The 18,314-nt window shown below is 39.6% G+C and overlaps 1 protein-coding gene across 1 annotated transcript in view; it reads right to left on the reverse strand.

The window, feature by feature from the left end:
* Nucleotides 1-18,314, reverse strand: part of POLQ (DNA polymerase theta) — a 103,691-nt gene that overhangs the window by 48,402 nt on the left and 36,975 nt on the right. The window contains exons 14-17 of the mRNA XM_070403571.1: nt 18,063-18,187; nt 15,762-16,005; nt 6,524-9,591; nt 994-1,134 (exon numbers count right to left, since the gene is read on the reverse strand). Of these exons, the coding sequence (XP_070259672.1) occupies nt 994-1,134; nt 6,524-9,591; nt 15,762-16,005; nt 18,063-18,187 (3,578 nt within the window). The remainder of the gene's footprint in view (nt 1-993; nt 1,135-6,523; nt 9,592-15,761; nt 16,006-18,062; nt 18,188-18,314) is intronic.

An 18,314-nucleotide genomic window follows, 5' to 3' on the forward strand; every position in this document is an offset into this window, starting at 1 on the left:
TCTTCTCTCTAGCATGTCCTCAGGTGGGGATTTAAATAAATAAATAAATAAATAAATAAATAAATAAATAAATAAAAATTATGGTTTAGGCTAGGTGATTTATAATGCTCTATTTATTTAGGTGGGAGAAAATTCTAAATATCAAGATTTTTTTTTAATTGTAGCTTTAGTAACTACTCATCCTAACATATTTTCCTGCAAGACAAACTGAATTTATTTCATGCTTACTCAGGAACAAACATTATATGGCATCCTTTAAAATGTTCCCTCATTAATTTTGCTCCTGTCTAGAACCAATACAGCAATGATAATCACAACCATAATCCAGAATATATCTTTTTAATTCCAAAGACTTCTCTAAGGCTGTGTGATTCAACTACTGTAGATGTCTTGCTCATCACTGCCTCTAGATGAGCTCCAGACCCAGTCAAAAGGCTGAAAGAAGTCTGAAAAGAAATGCCATGATCCAATCATCAAAAGCAAACCCTAAGGGAGGGGCCCTCAAACTTTTTAAACAGGGGGCCAGTTCACTGTCCCTCAGACCGTTAGAGGGCCGGACTATAGTTTAAAAAAAAACAAAACTATGAACAAATTCCTATGCACACTGCACATATCTTATTTTGAAGTAAAAAAAACAAAACGGGAACAAATACAATATTTGTATTTGCATGTGGCCCGCGGGCCTTAGTTTGAGGACCCCTGCCCTAAGATGTCGAGGGAGTTCCTGCTGCTCCATTACCCCCAAGAAGAAAACACAGTATTAAATAGTTCCATGTGACAAGCAGAGGGAAGTAAGGGTAGTATTTCTTAAAACATTCATTCTAACTAATATATGAAATAATGTACACACTAGCCACTATCCAAAAAAAAATTTTTAATCCTAAAAGTAAATTCTAGGTAAATATTAGGAAATTATTATCAACAAACAAGTCACTACCTGATAGAGACTACATTAAAATTATATGGTAACTTTGCCAACTAGTGATTACTTACCAGAATGCTTTTGTTCCTTCTGCAAGGAAATATAATAGGCATCTTTTCCACCCCAGCATACTGCCAGTCCAACCACCAAGATGTCATCACAACCTTTAACAGGAAATCCATCTCTAATAGGAGTTTCCTGAGAGGAGCTAACTAAATAAAAAATGAAATAGTTAAAAACCTCTAAAAATAAAACCACTAAACTGAACATTAAAACACTGATAATAAAAATAAATATTTGACAGGAAAAATTTCCAGATTCCTAAAGCATTCTTTGGATAGTCATTTTAGGTATATGTAAATCTTTGTAGGCTTACTATCAAGTTGTTAAGTTATTTTTTTTAAATATATTTTATTGATTTTTTACAGAGAGAAAGGGAGAGAGATAGAGAGTTAGAAACATCGATGAGAGAGAAACATCGATCAGCTGCCTCCTGCACATCTCCTACTGGGGATGTGCCCACAACCCAGGTACATGCCCTTGACCGGAATCGAACCCGGGACCTTTCAGTCTGCAGGCTGACGCTCTATCCACTGAGCCGAACCGGTTTCGGCTGTTAAGTTATTATTAAGATAACTGCCACTAAGAAAAATCTACCAAAGATTTCTTAAAATAGATCTATAATAATGACTAAAATGAGTATTAACCAAATTTTTTAAAAGCTCTTGAATTTTGAATTTCTATAATTCAAATAAAGACTACTTGCATACTACACAAATGCTATAGTGAACTCAGCAATTCTTAACACTAAGAAACTCCAGAGCCCTAGCTGATTTTGCTCAGTGGATAGAGCATTGGCCTGTGGATCAAAGGGTCCCAGGTTTGATTCTCGTCAAGGGCACATGCCTGGGTTGCAGGCTCGACCCCCCTAGGGAGCGTGCAGGAGGAAGCCAATCAATGATTCTCTCTCATCATTGATGTTCCTATCTCTCTTTCCCTCTCCCTTCCTCTCTGAAATGAATAAAAATATTTTAAAAAGAAAAGAAAAGAAACTCCAGAAAAATCAAGGGTCTTACTTCCTAGTGAAGAATTAGGTCTGATTTTATATTTGGAGTCAACATTTAAAAAAAAATAATGCATATCCAATTTTACAAAGACATAGGTAAAAAACCAATCTATTTTATTGACAATCATATCCCCAATACCTGGAAAATAACTGGTGCATATTTGTTAAATTAAGTAAACATTTTTATCCCTCTAACCTCTAACACAGAAAATGTGCTCAAATCAAACTTTTATGAACAGATTTATTCATAAATACATAAATTTAAGAAATCTGATAAAAATTTTTGAGTTCCACAATAGGTTGTCAAGCTGAATTAGCTATTCCCTATGATACAGAACCTTGCTTTCATGAAATAAGACAGGAATATATAGGGCATTATCTACACTAATAAAAGAGAAACATGGTAATTAGCGTACGACCGCTACCCTTCCCATTGGCTAATCAGCATATCCTTATGCAAATTAACTGTCAGCCAAGATAGCGGCTGTCAGCCAAGATAGCGGCCGGCAGCCGGACAGCTGGAAGCGAGCATGAGGCTTGCTTGCTCCAGGGACTGCAGACTCCAATGTTCCCCGCCTGACTTGCCGGCCTCTGAGCTACAACTCTAAGAAACCATGTTGCAAATATAGAAGATAAACAAAACTCCAGAAACCAGCTTTCAGCCAGCCGGGATCTCAGAGCTAGAGTTATACATTGTTTCGATTATAACAGCGGAAGCCTCAGAGCTAGAGCCAGAGCTAAAGCTGGCCCAGAATTAAAAAAAAAAAAAAAAAAGAAAAAAAGGAGTGGTTGGTCGCTTCAGTCAATTGCCAGCCTGAAAGCAGCCCTCAGCTCCTCACCCAGACTGGCCAGGCACCTCAGTGGGGACCCCCACCCTCATCCAGGACACCCTTCAGGGCAAACCAGCTGGCCCCCAGGCCTCTATCCTATATAGTAAAAGGGTAATATGCCTCCCAGCACCGGGATCAGCGGAGCCGCGAGGCCTCCTGGCACCGGATCAGCATGACAGGGGGCAGCGCCCAAACCCCCTGATCGCCCTACGGCTCTGTGTGTGACAGGGTGCGGCATCCCAACCCCCCCCCCCCCCCCCACAGGCCCTGCTCTGTGTGTGATGGGGTAGAGCCATAACCTCCCCATTGGCCCTGCCCTGAGTGTGACAGTGGCGGCGCCCCAACCCCCTGATCCGCCCTGCTGTGTGTGTGACAGGGGGCGGTGCCCTAACTCCCCTATCGGCCCTACTCTGTGAGTGACGGGGGGAGCTCCCCAACCCCCTGATGGGCCCTGCTCTGTGCGTGACAGGGGGGAGCTCCTCAACCCCCTGATTGGCCCTGCTCTGTGCGTGACAGGGTACGGAGCCCCAACCCCCCTGATGGGCCCTGCTCTGTGCGTGACAGGGGGCAGTGCCCCAACCCCCTGATTGGCCCTGCTCTGTGCGTCACAGGGGGTGGCGCCGCAACCTCCACATCGACCCTGCCTTGAGTATGACAAGGGGCGGTGCCCCAACCCCCCAATCAGCCCTACCCTGAGCGTGACTGAGGGTGGCATCGCAACCTCCCAATCCGCCCTGCTCTATGCATGACAGGGGGCGGTGCCCCAACTCCCCAATCAGCCCTGCTCTGAGCTTGACCAGGGGCTGCACCTAGGGATTGGGCCTGCCCTCTGCCACCCAGGAGCAGGCCTAAGCCAGCAGGTCGTTATCTCCCGAGGGGTCCCAGACTGCAAGAGGGCACTGGCCGGGCTGAGGGACCCCCCGCCCCCAGTGCACAAATTTTTGTGCACCGGGCCTCTAGTCTATAATAATAAAAGTGTAATATGCTAATTAGACCAGACATCCTTCCAGACGACCTTCTGGATGAAGCCAGGGCCACGAGGGAAGCCTGGGGCCTGAGTCCCAGAGGGAAGCTGGTGCCAGTAGCCAGGGAAAGGAAGGCCTACTCTTGCACGAATTTTGTGAATTGGGCCTCTAGTTTGACCATATAGTTCAATACTCTCAAAACTGGGAAGAGCTCCAGGAGCTTTTGGATCATGACTATCAATGGAGGTACAGGTTCTACTTGAGATAAGTATTGGAAAATGTAGCTAATATACACTGTGAAAAATATAGTGTCTACCTACCATGTATTTTTGTGATTATATAAATGAATAAGAACAATATAGTTTAATAGAAAATAATGCATGAGCACTGATGATAAATAAAAACCATCATGTTATATACACGATTATGATAAAAGTGATCCATATTCAAAATATATATCTTAACTTTTACATCCTTACATTCTAATATTTCTATATATTATATAATAACATGTAATATACACTAAGTGGCCAGATTATTATGACCACCTGATGTTTGTAGGCAAATTAGCTGTACACTGCATCATATGGGATATGGAAGCAAAGGCCTGTTCGAACACCTTTTCTGTCTGCAGTTACCAAGGTAAAACGTCTCCAGTTCACACAGGAGCCCAAGGATTGGACAGTCGAGCATTGGAAAAAAGTCATGTGGTCTGATGAAACACATTTCCAGTTGCATCATGTAGATGGTAGAGTGAGAATTTGGCAGAAACACCATGAAAGCATGCACCCCACATGCATGAGTATAACCCTTCAAGCTGGTGGGAGCAGTGTTACGGTTTGGGGCATGTTTTTCTGGCATGATTTGGGCCCTTTAATTCGTGTGGAACAATGTCTGAATAGCACAACATACCTAAGTATCGTTACTGATCAAGTTCATCCTATCATGTTGATGGAGTATCCCAATGGAGATGGCTTCTTCCAACAAGACAATGCACCATGCCACGGTGCTCATATTGTGCAGGAGTGGTTTCAAGAACATGAGGGAGAGACTTTACCTTGCTTAGGTGGCCCCCCACAATCACCAGATCTCAATTCAATTGAGCATTTGTGGGACGAAGTTAAAAGAACCATCAGGCAGCAGGTTCCACAATCATCAAATCTCACAGAATTGGACAGTGCTACTCATCAGGCATGGTGTCAGATTCCTCACATCACCTTTCAACATCTCGTGGAGTCAGTGCCAAGAAGAATCGCTGCAGTACTGAAGGCAAAAGGTGGCCCAATGAAATACTGATGGGGTGGTCATAATAATCTGGCCACTCAGTGTGTGTGTGTGTGTGTGTGTGTGTGTGTGTATATATATATATATATATCCCACTTTCAAAGGCTGTTAAATCGCATTGTTTATCCCTATCTTCAGAGAGAAAAAAAAATCACTTTCTACTGTCGTGGTGAACAACCTGCTTCCCTATTTATAATGGTCTGGCCCTCTAGCAACTTCGGGGGGAAATTATAACTAATTTGCCTACAAACGTCAGGTGGTCATAATAATCTGGCCACTCAGTGTATATTATGTATTATACATATATATGCAATTTTCTTAAAAAAAATTTTGTGTTTAATGGTAAAGCTTAGCATGCACTAGCACTAGGCATGGCCTGGAGTTGAAGTAGCAGAGACCTCCATGAAGCCTCACAAAGTGAAGAGGATGAGGAAGGCAACCATCAAAGAGAGCCCATGGCCTCAGAAAGGGTACTGGCCCAGACATCATAGAAGAGCTGATGTTTGAGAGATGGACATCCCCAATGATCAAGCTACCAAACATTGTTCCAATACACGCTCCTGAACCAGCCACACCAATTGTGGTGGACCCCGAAGAAATAAGCTTGACAACTGGGTCAGTGTCCCAGGAGACAACACTGATCTGGAACTCCTGACAGGCGACCTAGGGTTGGGAGCTGCTGTGGGAAGGCTGTTTAGATTAGACCTCTGGCCTACTTTGGAAGAGATAGACACAGGCCTAATCATCCAGGTACAACAGTGGATCGGAGCCAGAGGAATGAAAAGTGCCTTGGTGGCCTACATTTTTTCAGTCTCCCAGCTTGAGCTCTTGGTCTCAGTATTCAGCTCTCCCACCCACGTGTCCTGGGGTTAACCATCTCTTGTGCTGAACAATTAGGCTGTTCTATGTGTAAACCAGAGGTGGGGAACCTTTTTCGTGCCAACGGCCATTTGGATATTTATAACATCATTCGAGGGCCATACAAAATTATCAACTTAAAAATTAGCCTGCTGCCCTGACCAGTTTGGCTAAGTGGATAGAGCGTCGGCCTGTGGACTGAAGGGTCCCAGGTTCGATTCTAGTCAAGGGCATGCACCTTGGTTGCGGGCACATCCCCAGTAGGGGGTGTACAGGAGGCAGCTGATCAATGTTTCTCTCTCATCGATGTTTCTAACTCTCATCCCTCACCCTTCTTCTCTGTAAAAAATAAAATATATTATTTTAAAAATTAGCTTGCTATCTTTGGTCAAACATTTAATTAACTGACCCCTAATGCCTTGGCAGGGCCAGATAAAATGATTTCACAAGCCTTATACAGCCCACAGGTGTAAACCCACATAAGAGAAAGTTATTAAACTTCGAATAAATTTATTACATTTAATATCCAATACTGAAAAATCTCAGTCCCATCTCAGCCTATTTTACATATAAATGTGAAAAAAAAATTAATTCTTACCTTGCTTAAACCTACCACCAATAGTTGCACTTGTAGATGTCAAATTACTGTTCTTTTCACAAGCCAGTGAGATGGAAAATCGCTTTTTGCACTGCCACTCCTTAATGAATGTTTGAAAGAGAGTTTGGTCACTTGCTACATCAATTATGGCCAAGCTTTCTGCACTGCATGAGGCTGGAGTTAACTGCAATCCATCCTGTGATAACTCCAGTGAAAAACTTGTGTCTCTAATGGGACTGTCATCTTTTACATCATTTCTACTCTCTGGACTTAAATCATGGTTAATATCTGAAGGTGAGCCAAGTAAATAATTTTCACCAAGTTCTAAAAAACTATTTTTCTGAAGTTTCACAGAAGATGTTCCAAGAATACCTGGAAATGACAACTTGGCAGCAGATGCTGGGATGGGTGTAGGAGGAATGAGTCCATTATCATCAACTATACCGATTTCTTTACAAGGCAAGCGCAATGGGGTGTCACCATGAACAGCATTGTTCTCTAGTGTCTCAATCTTGCTTTTTACTTCAATATTAGGGAAGAATGAAATTCCCTGCTCCAAATTTAAAACCACTTCTTGTTTGTCATTTAACTCTGTATTTTTTCCTTTTAAACTAGATGAGTTTATAGTGGTTAGTTTTATCTTTTCATTTTCTAGAGGACTGGGTACTTTATCTAAAATCCTTTGTAGTCCTGGACTTAAATCAAACGATGCTCCTGACCATATGAATGAATTATTTTGCCTTGTCTCAGTTAATTTGCATTTTTGAGACTTTTCATCTTTATCTCCTTCTGCAGTTACTTCTCTTTGGGGATAATCATTACCAACTGGATCACTTAGTTCTAGTGCCCCCAAAGATACTGCAGCATTATGTTTATCTTGGACAGGAAATACATCTACATTGTCCAAAGCTTCCACCATCTGAGCAGAATCCATTTCTGAAAATACAATAGACTCATCACTGAAACAAGTCAACTGCTGCCGATTATCTTGTTTCTCATCCATATTTGGTTTCATCGGGTCCTCTGGTTGTAGATGCAGAGAATCACTGAAATGGTCTGACGTTACTTCAGAAGGCAGGGGTTCTTTCACTCTTACGTCAGGGGGTTGCTCTTTTATTAGGTAGTCTTCACTGAAACTGTCAAAGAGTAAACTATCACTCAAATTCAAACTTGTTTCAGGGACTGGCAGACATTCTACTTCTACACCAGTGGAAGTTCTCTTTTGAGACATAACTGGTTTCATAGCTTCTTGTGTTTGATAACCTTCAAGAAAACTATTTAATTGGGAGTCAGTAACAGAAAGTTCATTCGCTTTCAAACAAGGGCCATTTTCCTTCAATAATATTGGTGAATGAAAAAGTGGGCTTTCTGGAGTCACGATATTAACCTCATGTGAACCAGCGCTTTGTTTTATAGTATCTACAGTGTTAGGTTCCAAATGGTCTATATTTATCACTCCTGGAGAATGTTGTTCACCAGGAAAGGCAGTGTGAATCTCATTCTGAATAGAGCCTGAATTCCGTTTGTTTAGGCTCTTCTGCATTATGTCTGTTGCCAGGTTAGTGTCCTTTGCTCCTTGTTTGGCATTTTCAGTTGTCATCTGTTGTATAATTTTCTCTGACTGAGTATCCAGGTAGAAACTATCTTCAAAATCACAAGAAACTGATCCTAAGTCAGAAACACAATTATTTTTAGTTTCTTTTGCTGCATAAGCATCTGTTTCTTCTTGTATTCTAGAGGTATTTAAAAAATTCTCCTGCTGGCCTCCAGATTTACCAAATGCTCCAGCTGGTAGGTGTACTCCATTGGGTATCTCAGTGCTGCTTATATTATCTCCGGATACCTGAAGATTATTTGATTTCTTTTCCTCCGCATTAAAATTTATACTTTTACATTTGATAATAGCATTTGAGTCTCTATTCATATGATTACAAGCTATCTGCTTCTCTAGTATTCTTTTCTGTTTGGTATAAATGTTTGTCTGTTTATCAGACTGCTTCTCCAGGGACTGATTAATTGGATTGGTATCATGGTGTTTAACACAAATATTTTGGTTTTTTGAATCACTTTGTATTAGCACTTTGTCTATTTTTTCTGACTCAACAGGAGCTAATCCTCTTCCATTTTCACTAACCACACTAGTGGATCGACAAGTCTCCTTTTTACTCTTGGACCCTGTGATAAAACGTTCCATAAGAATATCATTAGTTATTGTTTTGTTCCTTGAACAATTTTGTTCTGTTTGTGATGGGACTGATGCTTTGTTATGTTTTCCCTCAGCACATAAAGATGCATTTTTAGCAAGTGGCCCTGGACCTCTAAATTCCACATTCTTCTCATCTGAGGCAAATGAATCTTCACAATGAATAAGACTCAGCTGTTTCTGAAAATCAGTTTTACACATCCCAGTGTCTTTCACAGGGCTACTGTCCCTGGATCGTTTGAGATGCTTACAACGTTTCCAAGATTTAAAGGTTGTATTCATCTTTTCTACACTGAGATTCAAAGCTTCTTTTTTTGTTTTCTCAGATGAGACAGTCTGAACGACTTTCTTAGTGCTTGTTTCTCCCTCATTCAAAGAGGTTTCTAGCTTCTCTTTACTTATATTCAAATAAGCCCGTTTTCTTCCTCTGGAAATTGAATGTGCCCGACATTCTCGTTTTCCATCCTGAAACTGATAATAAAAGGAATTTTTATGCTCTCTACCTTTATCTAAATCTTTCACTGTATTTGGTGATTCCTTAACAGAAGAATCACCAAATATTGTGTTACTTTTTTTCTTTAATGTTAATCTTTCACAAGACCTCTTAGTTTGGAGTATAAATTTATGCTCCTTTTCTTCTGACTCACTGCTGGTCAATGAGTATGTATCAGAATTTAAAGGGGAATGTGGATTCCATTGCACTCCCATTTCAATTAAGTCCTGCTGTAGAATCATTTTGGCTTCTTCCACAATAAGGGCTGCTGCTTCCCTTTCAGTTAAGCCTTTTTTACCAGTCACCCAAATAGTTCGCATATTCCGACGTTCTTCAACGGCTTCCTCTTCCTCATCCACTGCCTTTCGGGCACTAGGAAGGGGATAGGAAGAGAAATAAATTAATGCATTGATTCATTCATACAACAAATAGTTATTAAGCATCAGCTGTCCTACGAATGAAAGAAACAGCACTGCCCAGCTGGTGTGACTCAGTAGTTGAGTGTCAAGTTATGAACCACAAGGCCACAGTTCAATTCCCAGTCAGGGCACATGCCCAAGTTGTGGGCTTAATCCCCAGTAGGAGGCATGCAGGAGCAGCTGGTCAATAATTCTCTCTCATCATTGATGTTTCTAACTCTCTCTCCCTCTCCCTTCCTCTCTGTAATCAATAATAAAAATTTTTTTTTTAAAGAAATAGCACTGAATAACAGGGAAATATATTTGCTCTCATAGAGCTCATATTCTAGTTGGGGAAATCAGAAAATGAACAAATGTTAAAATATAGTCTATGTCAACTGATAAGAGTTGTGTACAAAAATGAAACACCAGGGTGGGATGGGTGATACTGCAATTTTTAAATAGCATAACCAGGGAAGGCCTAAGACAGATTCTTTAAATAAAAAACTAAAAAAAGTAAGCATCATAAAACTTGCATTGAAAACAAATCCTCTACATAATACAAACTCTGGACAAAATGTTAAAGGGACTGTGGAGTGACCAAGAGAAAGTAGAAACCAGCAAAGAGTTGAGACTAGAAGAAACAAATGGCAGTGGTTAACTGTCACACTTTTCACCTGAAGGCAGGCTTCAGTCAGGGCCATGAAGGCAACTTGGATAAAAACCTGGAGTTTTGATTCAACTAGACAACAGAAATCAATTAGAAATATAAAAATTGTCAGACAGATATATGCAAGAAAATGAAACTAGACCACCAACTTACACCATACACAAAAATAAACTCAAAATGGATAAAGGACTTAAATGTACAACAGCAAACCATAAAAATTCTAGAAGAATCCAAAGGCAACAAAATCTCAGACATATGCCAAAGCAATTTCTTCACTGATACAGCTCCTAGGGCACTTGAAACTAAAGAGAAAATGAACAAATGGGACTACATCAAAATAAAAAGCTTCTGCACAGCAAAAGAAACCATCAACAAAACAACAAGAAAACCCACTGCGTGGGAAAACATATTTGCCAGTGTCATATCTGATAAGGGCCTAATCTCCAAAATTTATAGGGAACTCATACAACTTAACAAAAGGAAGATAAACAATCCAATCAAAAAATGGGCAAAGGACCTAAATAGACACCTTTCAAAAGAGGGCATTCAGAAAGCCAAGAGACATATGAAAACATGCTCAAAGTCACTAATCATCTGAGAGATGCAAATCAAAACAACAATGAGGTACCATCTCACACCCGTCAGAATGGCTATCATCAACAAATCAACAAACGACAAGTGCTGGAGAGGATGTGGAGAAAAAGGAACAGTCGTGCACTGCTGGTGGGAATGCAGACTGGTGCAGCCACTGTGGAGAACAGTATGGAGTTTCCTCAAAAAACTGGAAATGGAACTCCCATTTGACCCTGTGATCCCACTTCTAGGAATATATCCCAAGAAACCAGAAACACCATTTAGAAAGGATATATGCACCCGTATGTTCATAGCAGCACAATTCACCATAACTAAGATCTGGAAACAGCCTAAGTGCCCATCAGTAGATGAATGGATTAGAAAACTGTGGTACATCTACACGATGGAATACTATGCTGCTGTAAAAAAGAAGGAACTCTTATGATTTGCAACGGCATGGATGGAACTGGAGAGCATTATGCTAAGTTGCTAAGTGAAATAAGCCAGTCAATGAAGGAAAAATACCACATGATCTCACACATTCATGGATAATAGAGACCATTATAAACTTTTGAACAATAATATATACAGAGGCAGAACTGCCTCAAACAGATTGTCAAACTGCAGCGGGAAGGCCAGGGAGGTTTGGGCGGCAGGAGGGAGGGGGGTAAGAGATCAACTGAAGGACTTGTATGCATGCATATAAGCATAACCAATGGACATAAGACACTGGGGGGTAGGGAAGGCCAGGGGATTGTCAAGGGCAGGGAAAAAAAGGACACATATGTAATACCCTTTGTAATACTTTAAGCAATAAAAAAATTTTAAAAAATTGTTAAGGAAGAAGTAAAATATCTCCATTTGTAGATGACATGACTGTATATCTAAAAATCCTAGAGAATCAATGATAGAAATAACTCAAACAATAAAAGAATTTAAAAAACAATAGGATAACAATATACAAGAATCAACAGCCTCGATATATTCAAATAATAACCATATAGAAGAGATCATAGACACAAACCAATTAAAACAATAAAGATTAAATGAAAATAAATTTAACAAGAAATATACAAAACCCTTATGAGGAAGACTTGGAAACTCCTGAAAAGCTGTCTGTGGAAATCTTTTTTAAAATCCTCAATATCACAACGATATCAAATGCAAAGAAATTACCTACTTGTGGATAGGATGACTCAACATTATAAAGGGGTCAGTTGTAAGTTAAATTTCAATCGAACCCCAATAAAATATCAACAGACACTTCAAATTTCACATGGGCAAACATGCAAAAGTAGACAGGAAAATATTGAAAAACTATGAGAGGGAGGTTGCCCTACCAGACATTAAAACATACTATAAAGGCTTTTCATTAAGAGCACTGTATTGCTGCCCTAGCCGCTTTGGCTAGGTGGATAGAGCGTCCCGGGTTTGATTCCGGTCAAGGGCATGTACTTTGTTGCAGGCTCCCAAGCCTGGTCAGGAGCATGCGGGAGGCAAAAAGTCCCAAATCCATAAGAAATATAAGAAAAAGATATAACCAGATAATCTATAAAGATATATTTAAATGTTTCTCTCACATCAATGTTTCTCTGTCTTTCCCTCTCGCACTCTCTCTAAAATCAATGAAAAAATATCCTCGGGTGAGGATTTTAAAAAAAAGAGCATTGTATTGTTCATGAATTGACAAAAAGATAGTAAATTAAAAAAAAAAATCCAGAAATAGACCTAATTACATATGGACATTTAGTATATGATGAAGGTGGCATTTCAAATCACTGGGACCAAGACAAACTTTTTTTATAAATGGGAAATAGATAAATCCAGACCACATCACATACAAAATTAAATTCTAAATGTATCAGGAATCTAAATGCAAATTTAAAATACAAGAAAATGTGTGAATTCCTCTTTAATCTCACTGTACAGAAAGCTTTCCAACTATGACATTCAGAATCAAAAAAGAAAAAAATATATAAAAAAAATTAATCAATAGAAAAATAATAAAACTCTGTATGGGTATAACGATGTAACAAAAGTCAAAAGACAACTGATAAATTTTGAGAAAATACTTTCAATATTCATATCAAATAAAGGGTTAAGAACCATAATCATTTTTTAAAATGTATTTTATTGCTTTTTACAGAGAGGAAGGGAGATGGAGAGGGATAGAGAGTTAGAAACATCAATGAGAGAGAAACATCGATCAGCTGCCTCCTGCACGCCCCCTACTGGGGATGTGCCACAACCAAGGTACATGCCCTTGACTGGAATCGAACCCGGACCCTTCAGTCTGCAGGCTAACACTCTATCCACTGAGCCAAACCAGCCAGAGTGCCAAGACTTTTTTACCCTCTAATCACAAATAACTCTTCAGTCTTTCTTTTTCATGACCTTGATATTTTTGAGAAGTACTAGCCAATAACTTTGCAGAATGTCTCTCAATTCAGGCTTGTCTGATGTTTGCTTTTGATTAAATTCATGTTAGACATTTTTGATAAGGAACACTTCAGGAGCAATGTCTCTCTCAGTGTGTCACATGAAAAGGCACATGATCTTGATGTGTCACTAATTTTGGAGATGCACAGCCATAACAATAACAGCTTTAGGATGATAAGAAATTATTCTGTCCAGCCTGTGTGGCACAGTGGTTGAGCATCGACCCATTAACTAAGGAACTCATCATTTGATTCCCTGTCAGGGCATATGCCTGGGTTGCGGGCTCTATCCTCTGTAAGGGCATGCAGGAGGCAGCTGATGAATGTTTCTCTCTCATCGATGTTTCTATCTCTCTCTCCCTCTCCCTTCTTCTCAGAAATCAATAAAAATATATTAAAAAATAAAATAAAATAATTTTTAAAAAAGAAATGATTCTAAAATGTGTTAAACAATATTTCCAGTTAAGTTTTTTTAAATGAGTGCTGCCTTCTGATGACCCCTAGGAAGGGTCATGTATGATGTATGCCATATGGTTGCCACAGAGACATTCCACATCTAAACTTTTTTACCTCAGGAACTAACAGTATATACTCCTAAACAAGTATGTATATATCCAAAGATTCTGTAAAAACCAGAGGCTCCAGAGGAGAACAACACTTTTACAAGAAGGTTTTAAACCATACTCCAAATAGACTTTGGCCAGAGATACACCCCAAAGTGACAAAATCACACATCAGTTGCTCTTCTGGTCTGGGGTCAGAGGAGTGGCCCCAGCCCCACAGTTCCATTGAGTACTGCCCTAGTGGGGACTCTACAGTGGCCTGGGTTGTGTTCCTCCCAGGGTTATGTTCTAAAACTCCAGACAATTCCATCCTTCGAAATCTAGGTAGAGGTAGCTATGCCCCTATAGCCATGCTGGGTGCAGCGCATGGGGCACTTAGTCCCACAGGAGCCATACCTGGGGGTGGCGGTGGAAGGCAGAGAGCAGAGTCACAATGTGAGGTGGCACAGGGGGCAGCAAGGCTGCTCCTTTAAATATGCCCAACCCTTCTCATGCATATTACAAGTTTCAGAGCCTATATCAGGCCTAAACAAAGTGTGAGGAAAGAAATACTAAACTGGAAATGAGACTGGTGCTTTTATAAATTTTGAACAAATTCTTAATAGCTGAAAATAAAACTTAAACCTATAAGTGCCTAAATATCAATAGGATCTGGCCAAGGTTTTATACAAGAATGAGTTCAAAGAACAGTGGTTGAGAAATTACTTAAGCTATTCCTTGATTATATATACACTGAGTGGCCAGATTATTATGACCGGCCAGATTATTATGACCACCCCATCAGTACAATGAAGTGAATTAATTATGCAAATAATAATAATAAAACCTTGAGAGTATTTGCTTAGGAAGTTTTCAATATTCAGTATTTTTGGAAGTGTCAATGAAGTACTGATGGGGTGGTCATAATAATCTGGCCACTCAGTGTATACTGAGACCATCAATACCTTGGTTACCCACATGTACACAATAATCAAGGAATCCTACTCTCACAATTATTTTGAGGGACTAGTGTTCCAAAGAACATTCAGGAGGAGCACATTTTTAATATATAAATATATATATATTTATTGATCTCAGAGAGGAAGGAAAAGGGATAGATAAAAACATTAATGATGAGAATCATTGATTGGCTGACTCCTGCACGCCCTCTACTGGCGATTGAGCCGACAACCCGGTAACCTCCTTGGTTCATAGGTTGACGCTCAACGAATGAACCACATGGCTGGGCAAGAGAAGTACATTTTAAAGTGCTCTTGCCTAAAGAAAGTCTAATGTGAGCCCTAAATATATATTGAAAATCTAAATCCATCAAAGCACTAAGCCAGTGGTTCTCAACCTTCCTAATGCCACGACCCTTTAATACAGTTCCTCATGTTGTGGTGACCCCCAACCATACAATTATTTTCGTTGCTACTTCATAACTGTAATTTTGCTACTGTTATGAATCATAATGTAAATATCTGATATGCAGGATGTATTTTCATTGTTACAAATTGAACATAATTAAAGCATAGTGATTAATCACAAAAACAATATGAAATTATATATGTGTTTTCCGATGGTCTTGGGCGACCCCTGTGAAAGGGACATTCGACCCCCAAAGGGGTCGTGACCCACAAGTTGAGAACCGCTGCACTAAGCATTGATACCTTACTTTTACTCAATTTTTCTAGGGGAGAATTATGATACTTTTAGAAATGTCTTTTAAGTCATGAAATATTTTAAAAGTATAAAAAATAAAAAGTAAAAAGGAGGGGAAAGTAGCCATGTTTCCTTATATTTACACCAACTATGTCATGATATTATCAAAGAGAAAAATATTTTAATACAGAAACTACTATTTACAAATTGACATGATTTTTCATTTAATAACTCTCTGCAGACAGGGGGACTCTCTTACCTTTTAAAAGGCACAGCATTTTTCAGAACAGTCTCCACCTCAGCAATATTTGCTCTGGCAAGATCTGCCACAGTAAGAAAGCCGGAAGCATAGAGGAATCTGGCTCGCTGGGCATTAAGTAAGGACACCCGGATAAGATCACACAACTCCCTCTGGATTCCAAACGTAAGACGCTTCTGAAATTGGGAAAGTAGTAGTTCCATGTTGTGCCAGCCCAGGCGGTTGGAAAACACTGTAATCATCCCTAGAATGTGCATAGAATATTTATTAAATTAAAAATTCTTTATAGATCAATTCTCTATTTCTTTAGATGTACTTTTGTTTCACTGTTTCCTTTTTTCCTGGATAATTGTAAAGTTTAACAGGCCCATGTGTAAGTTAACAGGAGAGGAGATACATGTTAAGGGCCTAGCTAATTAGCCAACAAATGTGCTAAACACATTCAATGTCATCTTACTTATTCTTTTTTAAAAAACTGATTTCAGAGAGAAAGGGAGAGAGAGAGAAAGAAACATTGATTGGTTGCCTTCCAAAGGTGCCCAGATTGGACTGGGGATCAAACCCACAATCCAGGTATGTGCCCTGACCAGGAACTGAACCCACCACCTATCAGTGTATGGGATGATACTTCAACCAACTGAGCCACACCGGCCATGGCAGGCTCATTTATCCTTTTTATTTTATTTATTTATTTTATTCTTTATTGTTTAAAGTATTACATAGGTCTCCTTTTCCCCCCATCGACCCCTCCCCAGCCACTCCCACGCCCCCCCCCCCTCCCCCAGGACATGCCCCTATCGCCCTAGTGTCCGTGCCCATTGGTTAGGCTTATAGGCATGGATACAAGTCCTTTGGTTGATCTCCTACCCCCCACGTCCCCACCTACCCTGCCTTCCCTCTGAGATTTGATGGTCTGTTCAATGCTTCTCTGTCTCTGGATCTCTGGATTTATTTTTGTTCATCAGTTTATGTTGTTCTTTTTATTCCACAAATGAGTGAAATCATGTGATATTTGTCTTTCTCTGACTGGTTTATTTAGCTTAGCATAATGCTCTCTATGTCCATCCATGCTGTTATGAACAGTAAGAGTTCTTTCTTTTTTTTACACCAGCGTAGTATTCCATTGTGTAGATGTACCACAGTTTTTTAATCCATTCATTTGCTGATGGACACTTAGGCTGTTTCCAAATCTTAGCTATTGTAAATTGTACTGCTATGAACATATGGGTGCATATATCCTTTCTGATTGGTGTTTCTGATTTTTTGGCATATATTCCTAGAAGTGGGATTACTGGGTCAAATGGGTGTTCCATTTTTAATTTTTTGAGGAAACTCCATATTGTTTCCATACTGCACCTCATTTATTCTTAATCATGTCCTTGACATTTGAAAAAACTAAGGCAGAGCACATAACCACAAAACAAAAAGCCCTCACCCTAGTTCATTCCTCTCCTTCAATCTCTCTTTTTTCCTTTCTTTTTTTAAGAGAGAACCCTTAAAAATAGGTAAGGGACTCTTTCCACCTAGAGGATAATAAGAAAGCTGATTTAAATATTCAAGGGCTGTTTGCACTCCCATTGATATTTTCTTCAAAGAAAGGTTTCCCAATTCAATAGCTAGACAGTCTTGAAATAAAGAGGCCAGAGCAGCCAAGTGCCAAGTCATTAAAAAAATCACTTCCTTATGAGAACACTAACCCTAGAGGCACCCTGAGACATTTGATGCCAGTGAATTGAAGGGTGAGTTTCTCCTTCCTTACTACCTCCCACCCCATCTTTCTCTCAGTATTCTTTCATATATGCACATACCTTCACAATATGCACACTCTCCAGCAGCCCAGGGTTTCCTTCCGAAGGACTTGGTAAAATCAGATCCCTAACTTTCCTGTTTGATTAGCTTATAGAATATGGGTTTAATTTTATTAAATAAGACTCCCGTTTCCTTAGACAAGAAATAATAATTTAGAACAGTCCGAAGTGCAGAAATCCCTTTCCATTTGCCATCCTCCTCAATAGCAAGTATTAATCAGTAACTAACTTAGAAAAGGGAGATCACTGAAAATGTTGTGTCTGTTTCGTCTTGCAATAGCAGGCAACAGGAAAAATAAAAAATAAAAAAACAGAAAACAAAGGTGTCCTGATGATGTTAGGGATTATACAAAATTATGGCTTAATACAATCCCCTCAATTTTAGAGAAGCCAACAGTAAAATGGAATTGAGAGAGGGGGGGAGAGAAAAGTAATCTTAATTTAACCTCAAACCACAGTCTTAAATAAATGCAGAAGTCCTTGTTTAACTGACCTGCATAAACAGCAGCTGATTGTTGTAAAGATTGAACCTGCCCACGATTGCATCCATATTTCCGATTAATTTCTTTTAAGGGAATTTCACTGATTAAATCTAGTAACACAAGACTGGTAAAAAACCTGGAAAGTAAATCACCAAAATATGATAAGAGATCACTTTTATCTACTATAAAGGTATAAGTAAGTAAGAACCAAAAAGGCAAGAGAGAAGATTCCTAATAAGATATAGGATTAGCGGGCAAAGACT

The sequence above is a fragment of the Myotis yumanensis genome, unplaced genomic scaffold, assembly GCF_028538775.1.
Source record: "Myotis yumanensis isolate MYYU_CA2020_CCGP unplaced genomic scaffold, mMyoYum1.0.hap1 SCAF_2, whole genome shotgun sequence".
In the NCBI taxonomy this organism is placed as follows: domain Eukaryota; kingdom Metazoa; phylum Chordata; class Mammalia; order Chiroptera; family Vespertilionidae; genus Myotis; species Myotis yumanensis.